This window comes from Verticillium nonalfalfae (genome assembly GCF_003724135.2).
Source record: "Verticillium nonalfalfae strain VnAa140/NRRL 66861 chromosome Unknown scaffold_61, whole genome shotgun sequence".
NCBI classification, from domain to species: Eukaryota; Fungi; Ascomycota; class Sordariomycetes; order Glomerellales; family Plectosphaerellaceae; genus Verticillium; species Verticillium nonalfalfae.
The window spans coordinates 47,950-60,467 of record NW_021167286.1 but is presented as its reverse complement, the minus strand read 5'-3'; the positions used below and the strand labels follow the sequence as shown (position 1 = coordinate 60,467).

General features: G+C 55.4%; 3 protein-coding genes across 3 annotated transcripts; all 3 read left to right on the top strand.

The window, feature by feature from the left end:
• Window positions 1–670: 670 nt before the first annotated feature.
• On the top strand, window positions 671–2,087 carry FBA1 (Fructose-bisphosphate aldolase 1; the record flags this gene model as incomplete). Its single annotated transcript, XM_028641703.1, has 6 exons — window positions 671–784; window positions 855–925; window positions 983–1,141; window positions 1,207–1,400; window positions 1,468–1,873; window positions 1,943–2,087. The coding sequence occupies 6 exons, from the start codon at window positions 671–673 to the stop codon at window positions 2,085–2,087; spliced, it is 1,089 nt and encodes a 362-aa protein (XP_028494370.1).
• Window positions 2,088–2,838: 751 nt separating this feature from the next.
• On the top strand, window positions 2,839–6,895 carry PAN2 (poly(A)-specific ribonuclease; the record flags this gene model as incomplete). The annotated part of the gene is made up of 10 exons (XM_028641702.1): window positions 2,839–2,859; window positions 3,163–3,335; window positions 3,395–3,521; window positions 3,572–4,161; window positions 4,212–4,625; window positions 4,678–4,928; window positions 4,991–5,130; window positions 5,341–5,743; window positions 5,791–6,004; window positions 6,082–6,895. The coding sequence occupies 10 exons, from the start codon at window positions 2,839–2,841 to the stop codon at window positions 6,893–6,895; spliced, it is 3,147 nt and encodes a 1,048-aa protein (XP_028494369.1).
• An 823-nt stretch (window positions 6,896–7,718) lies between these two features.
• On the top strand, window positions 7,719–10,523 carry D7B24_007593 (uncharacterized protein; the record flags this gene model as incomplete). Its single annotated transcript, XM_028641701.1, has 2 exons — window positions 7,719–8,089; window positions 8,870–10,523. The coding sequence occupies 2 exons, from the start codon at window positions 7,719–7,721 to the stop codon at window positions 10,521–10,523; spliced, it is 2,025 nt and encodes a 674-aa protein (XP_028494368.1).
• Between the last annotated feature and the right edge of the window lie 1,995 nt (window positions 10,524–12,518).

Here is a 12,518-nt window from a genome sequence, read left to right as displayed (position 1 = left end):
TGGCAACGACAGGGCCTGTAGCTGTTCGGGCAGTGGAAAAGGAAACAAACGGGCGAAATTGGCGGGTTGACGTCAAGTGGGGGTGACCGTACGGGTACGCCCGGAGTCGGATCAGAGGGTGGTGGTTCTGACTGGCCCCGTTCGGCGTCTCACTTTGTACCTGCCCCTCAACACTTTGGTGGGGTGAGACTTCACTCGTTCGTCACTTTGGTGCTCGTGCCTCAGCTCGCCCTCCGACCCCGCCTCGACACGGGCTGGACTTGGCTGAGGAAATGCCTCTGGTGTGTGTCTGGGTGGGAGCATGGCGCGATGCAATTGGGTGCCCGGGGCGTGGGTTGGCACGACAGGTAGCTCTTCGTAACGTGGTGCACCTTGGAAACGCAACAAGGAGGGACGGAGCGAGTGGGAGGGGCGGTCGAGCACCAGAAGGGCCGGCCGGCGGACATGGCGCGCTGCAAATATCTTGTCCATTACTGGTGCTTCTATCATCCTCGACTTGAATTTCCCTCCTCCCTCTCTACACCTCACCATCCAATTCTTCCATATATCCTTTTTTGGGACTCATCAGCAACCGATTTCTTCTTGATCACCCTCTTGAAGAATCAATTCCTCTCTCTCAACACCTTCGCATCCTACCCCTCCACCAACTACCCCGCCATCCATCATCAACATGGGTGTCCTCCAGGATCTTAACCTCAAGCCCGGCGTCATCTACGGCGATGATGTCCTGAAGCTCTTCACCTACGCCAAGGAGAAGGGTTTCGCCATGCCCGCCGTCAACGTCGTATGTTGCTGTCGTCCCGTGCTTCGTCCTGGCGCCGTTTGTGCATTCGCTTACCCCGCCAACTTCGCAGACCTCCTCTTCCACCGTTGTCGCTACCCTCGAGGCCGCCCGCGACTCCAAGTCGCCTGTCGTCCTGCAGTTGTACGTCTGAACTGAATCCTCGTCGCTTCACTTTGCAGCGCGGCTAACAAAACACAGCTCCCAGGGCGGTGCTGCCTTCTTCGCCGGCAAGGGCGTCACCAACAGCGCTGAGAAGCAGGAGGCTTCCGTCGCCGGTGCCGTTGCGGCCGCTCACTACATTCGCGCCATCGCTCCCGTCTACGGCGTCCCCGTCGTTCTCCACACCGACCACTGCGCGTAAGTTGCGAGAACTCGTCTACCTCTAGGCATTTTGGCACTCCCCCGCTGACGCCTCCAATCAGCAAGAAGCTTCTGCCTTGGCTCGATGGCATGCTCGACGCCGATGAGGCCGAGTTCAAGAAGAGCGGCACTCCCCTCTTCTCTTCCCACATGATCGATCTCTCCGAGGAGGATGTCAAGTGGAACATTGACACCACCGCCGCCTACCTCAAGCGCTCCGCTCCCATGAAGCTCTGGCTCGAGATGGAGATTGGCAGTAAGTTTTGACCCCACTCACGATTCTTTCGCCCAAAAGGATCATCACATACTCACATACGCGACAGTCACCGGTGGTGAAGAGGATGGCGTCAACAACGAGGACGTCGACAACAACTCCCTCTACACTCAGCCCGAGGACATCTGGGCCATCTACGAGGCCCTCTCCGCCATCAGCCCCTACTTCTCCATTGCCGCTGGCTTCGGCAACGTCCACGGTGTCTACAAGCCCGGCAACGTCAAGCTCCACCCCGAGCTGCTGAGCAAGCACCAGAAGTTTGTCGCCGAGAAGCTCGGCAGCAAGGAGGAGAAGCCCGTCTTCTTCGTCTTCCACGGCGGCTCCGGCTCCACCGTCGAAGAGTTCCAGCAGGCTATCAGCTACGGTGTCGTCAAGGTCAACCTCGACACTGATCTGCAGTGGGCCTACCTCACCGGTGTCCGTGACTACGTCACCAAGAACATTGACTACCTGAAGTACGTTTTTTCCTGCCTCCGACACTTGTGTATCGTGTTCTACTTCCTGTTGCTAACCCCCACCCGCAGGACCCAGGTCGGCAACCCCGAGGGCGCCGATAAGCCCAACAAGAAGAAGTACGACCCCCGTGTCTGGGTCCGCGAGTCCGAGAAGACCATGACCGTCCGCGTCAAGGAGGCCCTCGACCACTTCAAGGCTGCCGGCTCTTTGTAAGCGATGAATCCCGCGGGGGACGATGGATTCGGTAATGAAAATTGCTGCCGCAGCACGGTTGGGAGGTGATTAGATTGCTGTAATTGGTAGCAAAGAATGATATCCATGACATGAGTTGCGAAAAGCAAGCATGAACACGTTGAAATAGGCCTGCCTGGACTGCCTCGTGCGGACAGGCCCGTAGACTTTGTCTTGACCCTTTGACTGACAAGTTGAGCATGTCTACGAGCAGACTCACACAAGTTGTGAGTAATCTGAAAGTGACAGGACTTGTTGCTACAACAATCTAAGCTAAGGTACTAGTAAATAACCTCGAGAGTTACATGTATACGCCGACACGGCAATCGGCGACCCCAAACTTATTCTCGAGAGTAAATCCCCTCGCTATCGCGGCCAAAACTTTGTACTTGCACACTCCTTCACCACAACCTTTCCACAGCTTCCAAAAAGCTTCCAGTCGCAAGCGGGTTCCGGGTGAACATCGGCAGAAAGGGAGATGCGACGGAGGTGAACCCCCCCTTGCCACAGCGACGGCTCCCCACCATGCATTCGAGGTCGGCTCCACAGCCTCGTTGCCGCTCCGAGCCCGAGTTGACTGACTACTCTCGACCAGTCCGCGGGACTGTCTCGCGCGCGCGCATTCGAATTTACTCAACGACAACATCTCATCGCACTACTAGGCGGCATACCTTACCTCTTGCTTTCCTCCTTCCGAAGATATGTTCATTGGGGCGAAGAAACCGAAGCCAAAATGGACGGAGACTGGGATCAGGTATGCAATGCGCGTCCCTTTGCGCGGGGCACACGCGTCGAGCTACCCAGGCAGCCCGGCGATGGCCTCGTTCCGTGTCTGCATGGGCGTTCGTGCTTGAAGATGATAGCGAAAACGGTTGCTGACCTGTTCTAACCCCCCAGGTCGCCCGTATTCCCTTCCCGCCTCCGGGTGTACGGGCAATGGCAACACCCGTCACAACAATGACGTTTGACCCTCAACAAGAACTCCTCTGGACAGGCAACGACTATGTGTGCTTCGGCTGCTCTCAATCCGCCCGGATCTTCTCTGACTTGATCACAGGGTCGCGTGACATCTTTCTACGGCACCGAGCTTCAGCGATATACCTCTTTCAAAGCCTTTTCGACCCACGGCGATGTACGGCAGATCCTCGTTAGCGAAAAGGGCGTCATTGCTTTGGGAGCGCGAGATATTCATATGGCGTTGCGGAGGGGACCGCCACTCTGGCATCTTCAGTATAGCTCTCAGCATGCTGCCACACGGCTGCAATTGCGCATCAGCTGACGTCCGACAGGAGCGACGAATTCAAAGACTTACGATGCATGAATTTCACGTCGAAGGGCCAGGCCGAGATCCTGGTGGCTGGCTTCCAGGACAAGATGTTTGTCATTGACGTCAACAAGGGAGAGATCACCAAGGAGGTACGATGTTCTTCGCTCGTGTGTGGGGTCTCACCGCTGACCCGTGCTAGATCTCGACCGAATACTCTTACCAGATCATGAAGAAGAGCCGCTATATCTGCGCGGCCACCAAGGATGGTCTTATCAACATGATTGATCCTGTAAACTACTCGGTCGTGCGAAGCTGGAAGGCGCATTCTGCACTGATCAGCGACATGGACGCGCAGCACGATTTCATCGTTACCTGCGGATTCTCGCTGCGCCAGAGTCAGAGCTACATGCCCGACTCATTTCTCAACGTCTTCGACATAAAGCGCATGACATCCATGGCTCCTATTCCTTTCCCTGCAGGCGGGGCCTTCGTGCGAATGCATCCACGCATGTCCACAACCAGTATTGTTGTATCGCAGACTGGCCAGCTTCATGTGGTCGACTTGATGAACCCCCACACGAGCAATGTGCGGCAAATCAACGTGGTCAACTCGCTCGTCACCATGTTCGAAATTGCGTGTTCGGGCGAAGCAGTGGCGCTGGCCGACTCGGCCTCTCAGATTCATCTTTGGGGCAGCCCCTCGAAGATTCGTTTTGTCGACTTTCCACAGCCGACTGAATTCGCCGGTCCTGAAGCGCCTGCGCCTGCCATTGACTGGACTACTGAAACGTAAGCCAAAGATCCTTGACACGCAATGACGTGAAGCTGACATTATGGAGTCCTCTCAACATGGTCGGCATGCCGTATTACCGGGAACCACTGCTTTCAGCATGGCCTGACATGGTTTCTGATGTCGGGGCGCCGCCTCCAACTCTTGACCCCCAGTTTCTTTCTACCCTCAAGGCCACAGAGTTCGGTCTCTATGGGCCAAACACGCGTGGACTGCGGCGCAACCAAGTCGAAGACACGCGAAAGACCGACAAGACAACTGTGACCGGCATTCAAGCCCCCAAGTTCCTCAGCGAAAAGGCGAGGGAATCCTCCAAAACTCCCGGGCAGGCAGCTGGCGCCGAAGATGAGGTTGACGATGCTGCGGCGAAAATGGCCGGCGACCGTAAGACGGAGTGCCCTCCGATGTATCGTAATGTCGAGATCAAATACAGCAAGTTTGGTGTTGACGACTTTGACTTCGGGTATGCACTATTATCCACCTTGATGCCTTGTCAGCTAACCGTTGCCCTCTAGATATTACAACAGGACGGCCTACTCCGGACTAGAGATCCACATTGCCAACTCGTATGCAAATGCGCTCCTGCAAGTGATGCACTTCACGCCTTTGATCCGGAATCTGGCTTTACAGCATACCGCGACTGCATGCATCGTGGAGACGTGTTTGCTTTGCGAGCTCGGATTTCTTTTCGACATGCTAGAGAAGGCAGAAGGCTCCATCTGTCAAGCGACCAACTTATTGAAGGCGCTGAGCCACCAGCCTCAAGGTATGTCATCTGGGTAGTCCTTGACGGTTTATTGATGGAATGCTCAAACTGATTGTCCGTAGCGGCGGCTCTCTGTCTGCTAGAAGAAGACCTCAACGGCGGCCCACTGCCTTCCATGCTGCAGCGTCTGACACGGTTCTTACTCGACAAAATTGTCGAAGATTTCCGCATTACTTCTCCAGGCGTTAATTTCATGCTTCAGGTTGGGCCCTCCTCGGTCTCCGTGTGCGCTTTCCGTAGGCTGACTTAAGACAGGCCGTTCAAACCGCCGCCACCGAATACATAAGGTGCATGAACTGTCGAAGTGAATACACTCGCCCAAGTCCGACCAATGTCAATGAACTGATATATCCTAATGCGGTAAGTTTTGTTTTTGTAGCTTCTCGAATCCTGGACTGACCGCGTGCGACAGAAGGCCCCGATGCGAAATCAGAAGGCCCCCAAGGTCACTTTTTCGCAGGTGCTCAAAATGAGTGTTGAGCGGGAATTTCCATCGAAGGGGTGGTGTCCCCAATGCCAACGTTACCAGCCAAACGCTTCGAGGAAAACCATCAGCAGTGTACCTCAGGTGCTCATGCTCAACACGGCGGTCAAGAGTCCTGAGCACCGTAGGCTTTGGGCGAATCCAGGCTTTCTCCCAGAGGAGATTGGCGTCATAGTGGACCATGGCCAATTCTTCTGTTACGAAGGTGAAGATCTGAAGCTCCATCTGCAAAGGGGGATTCACAACATAACCGTCTACTCTTTGATTGGCATGACGATGGAGGTCGAGGCTGGCCCTGGCCAGAAGCCGCACATGGTTGGCATGATCAATGGTAAGATCCTGTGACGGAGAGGCCCCAACGGCGCTAACACTCTTCAGTTGGCCACTGCCAGCCAGAAGCCCCCGAGGCGAGTCAGTGGCATTTATTCAATGACTTCTTGGTTCGCTCGGTGAGCAAGGAGGAAGCTCTCTCTTTCAACGCGAACTGGAAAATTCCATCGGTCTTGACGTTTCAAGTGAAGGAGGCGAACAATATGATGGACACGACGTGGAAGCAAAAGATTGACACCTCGCTCCTATTCACGGACTCAAGGTCAGTGTTCTCGTCCCCGTTTGGAGTAACGCCTTTTGTAGCACCTCCTGATATTCAGCCAGTCACCTCCACGACAGCAAGACATACCGGACGCTCGATGGTGCGACAGAGCCGCCGGGTCCTGGCAGCATCATTGCACTCGACACCGAATTTGTGGCTGTGCGACAACCGGAGATCGAGATGAACTCCGAGGGCGAGAGGGAAACGATCCGACCCAAGGTATACGCCCTCGCGCGTACCTCTGTCATTCGAGGAGAAGGAGAGGCGGAAGGGGAGCCTTTCGTCGATGATTATATCTTGATTCGAGAGCCCATTGTCGATTATTTGACCGCCTTCTCGGGCATCACCGAAGTGGACCTCAACCCACGCTTGTCGAAACACAATCTTGTACCGCTTAAAGTGGCCTACAAGAAGCTGTGGATGTTGGTCAATCTCGGTTGCAAGTTCCTGGGCCACGGATTGAAGCAAGATTTCCGAGTCATCAACATCCATATACCCAAGGCCCAAGTCATCGACACGATCGAGTTGTACTACTTACACACGCGCCTGCGAAAGCTTTCGTTGGCGTTCCTTGCTTGGATCGTATTGCGGGAGAACATCCAGAACGAAACGCACGACTCGATCGAGGACTCGCGGACAGCGCTAAGGCTGTATCGGAAGTACCAAGAGTACGTCTCAGCGGGCGTGTGGGAGCAAAGGATCAACGAGATATACAATGTGGGGCGAGATGTTGGTTTCCGAGCTCCCAAGGCGGGTGATCAGGAAGTGCAGAGGACAGAAACGCCTCCGCTACCCATAGAAGGCGGCCCAGGCCCCACGACACCGGTCAGGCGGCCGCCAGGTGCAGGCGGGTCGTTGCTGACGCCAGGGAAGGCATCGCCGTTTCGCTGAGCAAGGCGCAACACGCGTAGACAGTGAAATACATCATCATTAGAATCATCTCATCTGCTTGGGCAAGGTACGCGAAGGTTTTGACATGGGCGCGCAAGGCAAGTCCAGTGAGTCGTCCGAAGACATGCAGAGGGTCTAGTTTGGTTACCCCCCAGCGCACATCAACAACAGTTGCGCGAGGCAATGCTGCAAGCATTTCATCGGCCGATGTCAACATCTATGAAGAACTATCGACTGACCAAGGCAAGAAGGGCTGCGCAGACGATGGTAGATGGCTCGACATGCCGCGTCTCTCTCGCCGTTGCCTCGACTGCTTGTGCACGACCTTGTTCGAGGTACTCCCACCACAACAGACGCACAATGCTTGAGCAACGAATTACGCAACGCGCAACGCTTTGCAGAGCCCGAGAATCGGATGAGGGCATCAGATGAAATGAAGCTGTCGTCCAAAAGTCTTCAACTAAAAATAGCAACACGATCACATCTGGGATCACGGAAGAGGCGATCGCCAGCAAGTTCATAGGGCTGAGACACACAAGGCTAGCGCCCCTTCCCGTTTAGGACTCTGTATATCCTGACGCGTCAGCTATCATGGGGGGAAAAACCAAGGACGGTCCCGATAGGGCTTGCCCATCCCCTTTCGGTCGTACTTCTGGATGGTTCTGTCCTGTTTGGGCGGTACGTTCGATGGTACTTTACTGATTGCACGGGCAAACTGCGGCGGCCGGTTGCTCTTGGTGCATAAAAGAAGCATCCTCCACGCGCGCCCTCTGGGCGAATCCTTCCTTCCTTCTCCTCCTCAGGTGAGTCCTAACCCCCTGCAATGTCTTTGATGTCTGCACAGGTTTCGACAGCGTCGGCCTCGTCTTATGGCGATGGTCAGGGTATCAGTCCCTCTGCGTCGGCCGCATCATACGATGCTGGTCAGGGTATCAGTCCCAATGCGTCGGCTGCGTCCGATTCCCTGGATTCCTCGGATTCCTTGGATTACGACACGGTCACAGGTGAAAGTCCTGCCATGGTCCCCCTCGCTCAGCAAGCCGTACGGCGCGTTGTTCGAGTATCCTCCCGTTCCGTCTCCTCGCGCCTTTCTTCTTCCCGTTCCGCCTCTTCCGCCTCTGCCCGGTCCTGGACCACGTCCTCGCCCGTCCCAGCGAAGCCCGTCTTCCCTGCGGTCGGGTGGTTCGTCAAGGGGTGAGTGGCGTTCTTTTTGCTTCTTTCTCTTCTTCTCCTTCTCCTCTTTTCCCATGCTTTTCCATACTTTTTTCTCCGTGTTTTGAAGCCCTTGCGTGATTGGGAGGCCACTGCTGCGCGACACCAAATCGCCCACTTGTGCCCTGGTGTTTCCCTCTGGTCGCGACGCGACGCGACATGTCTGGATGGCCGCAACAACAAACACATACATCGACGCTCGGCTTCCTCCTCGACTCACACTTTTCCATCCTTTCCTGCCTACCATGGCTTTCGCCTTTTTCACGGTCAGTCAACAGCGACGTTGCCCACCCTCATCGTCAGCCACCCCCCTGTCAACATGTCGTTGCACCAAGACATGGAGGGTCCACATTGCGTGAAGCTCCACACCACCTTCACCACCTTCTCTCACTCACCTTACCCACCATCTTGTCATACCCTCCTTGCCTACATCATCTAGCAAGTCTCACCTTACCCACCACACATATTCACTGTTCCATCCCATCTCAGCGCCACTATCCCAATTCCATCCTCCACTCACATCTTCATCTTCATTCCTCTTCACCTTTCATCCTTCATCTTCGTCATTCATCATCATCATCATCCACCCTCACCATACCAAATCAAATCATGATCATCCCCTCCACTGTCCATCATGACTTCCCTCAATGTTCGCCCTATCCTTGTCACATATCCCTCGATGCCTTCTGTCCTTTCTCTTTTAATATCTCTTGTCTCATCACACTTCACATCCTCCGACTTCCAGATGCTGACTCCTTCCAGCATCTGGTGTCCCCTTCCTCCCAAGGTCGAACTGACCCTCAGTTCTTCCGGATACATGGATCGCGGCGCGGAGCACCGCCGGCCCATTGTACCAGCCGTTCCTTCGAAAGGGTTCCCACCTGGATGGACCCCTCACGCTCATTTGCCTGCCGGGATTCCTCACATTGAGCGCCAGCCGGTGCCCAGTGTACAATCCTGGCTCCTGGATCGGGTTCATGGCGACGCCCCTGGCTACCCTGGCAACCCGAACCGCGCCTTTCCTTTCCCTCCCGGCTCCGTGACGGATTCGACCCGGTCTTCTGGAGTCTCGGACCTTTCTGCTTCGCAGTTGGGCGCCCCTGACAACAGGAATCCATGGTTCGATCTCGTTCACTCGGCGACTCAGTCCAAGGCTACCTTTGAGAAGGACGTGGACTCTCTCGTCGTGGACTGCTGGACCGACCTCGCCCGCAAGGTGCGCTTGACGCGTGCGCAACGCCAACTCGAGGACGTCCACCGGTCGACCGCTCTTTACCAGGTATTCACCAAGCACATTCCCAGGGTCAAGGCAACCAGGCAGATGGGTATGGGTCGACAGGCTTGGCCTTCGCTCATCAACCATGTGCGCCAATATCGCGCTGCCGACATCGCGGACCAGGTCCTCTCTCAGCCCCAGGCCGAATTGTGGGATTACCGGCCGCCTTCCACTCGTTTACCCAAGTGCATCGATGATGCCTTTGCTTCCTGGGACGCCCGCGAGGATCCCGATATCGCCATGCCCTTCGAAGAGGTCATGAAGGCCAAGGAACACCTTGACAACGCCTTTGACGGTTGGTCCGCCATTGGCGATGTCTCGGTTTCCCTGGGTTTCGAGGCCAAATTCGCTGGTATGGACTTCGATTTCCCTTCGGACGACTCGGAGCAGGAGCAGGAGCAGGAGCCTGACCTGGAGACGGACGACTCCACCGACACTCATTCGATTCCCGATGCCATGTCGCTGCCTACTTCCGCCGAGCGCATTGCGCACTGGAAGAAGTATGACAGCGATGTTGACCGTCGGGTGGACGCCTGGCAGAGAGCTAAGGGTGCTGCGCTCTTGCGCATGCCTGTCCTGGCTCCTCTGCCTACCGACACTCCTTCACCCGAGAAGGCCCCCGTGACCGACTCTTCCATTCCTTATGCGGACGACATGTGGTGGGCGACTCCATTCGACCGTACCGTTATCGAGCCTCTGGAGGAGCGCCCGTTCAACGACCCCCTTCTGGAGAAGGTCCGACTCTGGCAACTGTCCAAGGGCGATGCCCTGTTCCGTGCCCCAGTATTGGCGCCTCTTCCCGATGACACTCCTTTGCCTCCCGCGACCGAGGAAGGGTCCTCCGACAAGATTGATTCTGAGCCCCAGGGCGAAGATGAGGCTTCCGAGGAGGATTCCTTCGCTTCGGCGCAGTCCACTCTTTTGACCGAAGGTTCTGCTCCTGTTTCGACCTCCTGCTCCCCCGACACTCCCTTGACTCCAGGTTCTTTCCCTGAGGACGGCTTCGACATTGATGTAGCTCCTGTACGCTCTGCTCAACGGTCCCTCCCTTCGTGGAGCACCGTCGGCAAGGTCTGCTTGGGTGCTGCGGCTCTGGCTCTCGGTGTCGTCTCTGGATGGTTTCTTTCTGGTTCTTGCTAGGTCCCTGGTTTTCGACTTCCCCACGGATTGGCACTGACCTGGCTCGTGGTGCTGAGGACGGAACGCGCCAGCGGACCGGAAGCGCTGCACAGGTCGTCCTTTCTGGTCGGATTTCGGACGGATTGGCCCTAACCTGGCTCGTGGCGCTGAGGACGGAACGCGCCAGCGGACCGGAAGCGCTGCACAGGTCTTCCTTTCAGGTCGGCTTTCGGACGGATTGGTCCAGGCCTGGCTATGGCACCGATGATGGTACGTGGAGATGAGGCAAAGCGAGGTACCAGAAGCGGTCTTTGGCCGTGGAAAACATGCCCCTACTTTGTGGGAAGGGTGCCTCACCTCATGGAAGCGTACCTTAGGCGCCGCCCAGGTCTATCTTTCTGCTGGAGACACGGATTGGACCATGTTGGTTCCAATATTGTTGACGGGCCGCGGAAGCGAGGCAAAGCGAGGCACTAGAAGCGGTCTTTGGCCGTGGAAAACATGCCCCTACTTTGTGGGAAGGGTGTCTCACCTCGTGGAAGCGTACTCGAGATGTTTCCAACTCCAGGATCGCGAACTGGCTCGGATTGGATTGGTTGGAATGGATTGGACTGGAATTGATCAGACCGGCTCGGACTGGATTGGATGCTGAGGGCCATACTGGCTTGCGGCACCTCCTCCGGGGTTCCAGGATTTCCCTCGGTTCAGCCAGGTCTTCCAGGAGTTCCGTTGGAGTTCTGATCTCGTTCTATAGTTCGGTCGATCTCTTAGGTTCCTTCCTTTCCCGTCGGTTCACTCGAGGTCGTTCCTGACTGGAAAAGCTTGGAAACCCTAATGAAAAAAGAGTAAGTGGGCATGGACGCCGCCTGCTTCTGGACGATGGTGCTAACTTGCCAACACACCTTGATACTTTAGTGCAGCCCTTTCATCGAGAACCAGATGTCCCGACCGTATACGATTTGAGATGAGACGATTTGAGATGAGACGATTCGAGGTGGGACGATTCGAGGTAAGACCTTTCCGGGGAGACAGAAGAACCTGGCTGACTCTGAGCAGGGGCAAGTGTTGCTCGGTCGGTTCAGTTTGGGTCCGAGATTGAGGGCGAGGCTTGGAGCGGTTGGGTTTACGGGGTGGTGAAGCATATATGGTTGATCTTGTGAGAGGCGCTACATGCGCGAGTGGTGTCGTATCTGAGAGATTTCTGGGCGGCGGCCTGTTCGGGCGGACTCGAATTCCGTGCTTCAGCACGATGAGTAGAGGGACTCCCATATATAGCTGTTTTGTGCTTTTCTTTCCTGCACATTTTACTTGTCTGAATGCATCATTATCATTCTCACACCACAATGGTATTTTGCCATGCTTATGGTCGTTGAGGCGGGTGATATATGAGCAAGGCGATCTTTTTTGGAGAGCTAAGTTACCATGGTATATCAGTAGGAGCTTGTCCATGACTTAATAAGCTCGATGGAAGTACATTGCTTCTTCGACCCTGTGCCTCAATCTCGGAGCCGCCAAAGGCTCATCAATCGGCTCCGCGGCAGACATGTGTCGTCCGGCGGCCGTCCTCAGTCTCTACAAGCAACAGGGCGTACTATATTCGCATACTTGCGACGTTACGAAACGATGACCTGACCCGTACATAGGGGGACCGTCATGACCACAATATCAGCGCCTCCTTTGAACACAGAGGAGGTATTGGAAAGGGCCATTTTGAGCACTACATCCCACCTCAAAGTGCCACATACTGGCGAAATCAGGGGACTTTTTAGTGCAACAGGGACAGAGCGAGCTCTGTCTAAGCAAAAAAGTCTTTCGTCCCATAACATGGCAAGGCCTCATCGACCCCAATGTGCCATTTTGCAGGGGAACTGGGCTGTTTCCCCACGGCAGTGGGATGAAAACAGGAATGTCATGGTGAAATATTCACCTGGTTCCAAGAACAGGAGCCCACCAACAAGAAAGTGCAGTCATATCACTCGGAAGAGATGATCAAGTCAACCGAGGATAGAGGCCCTC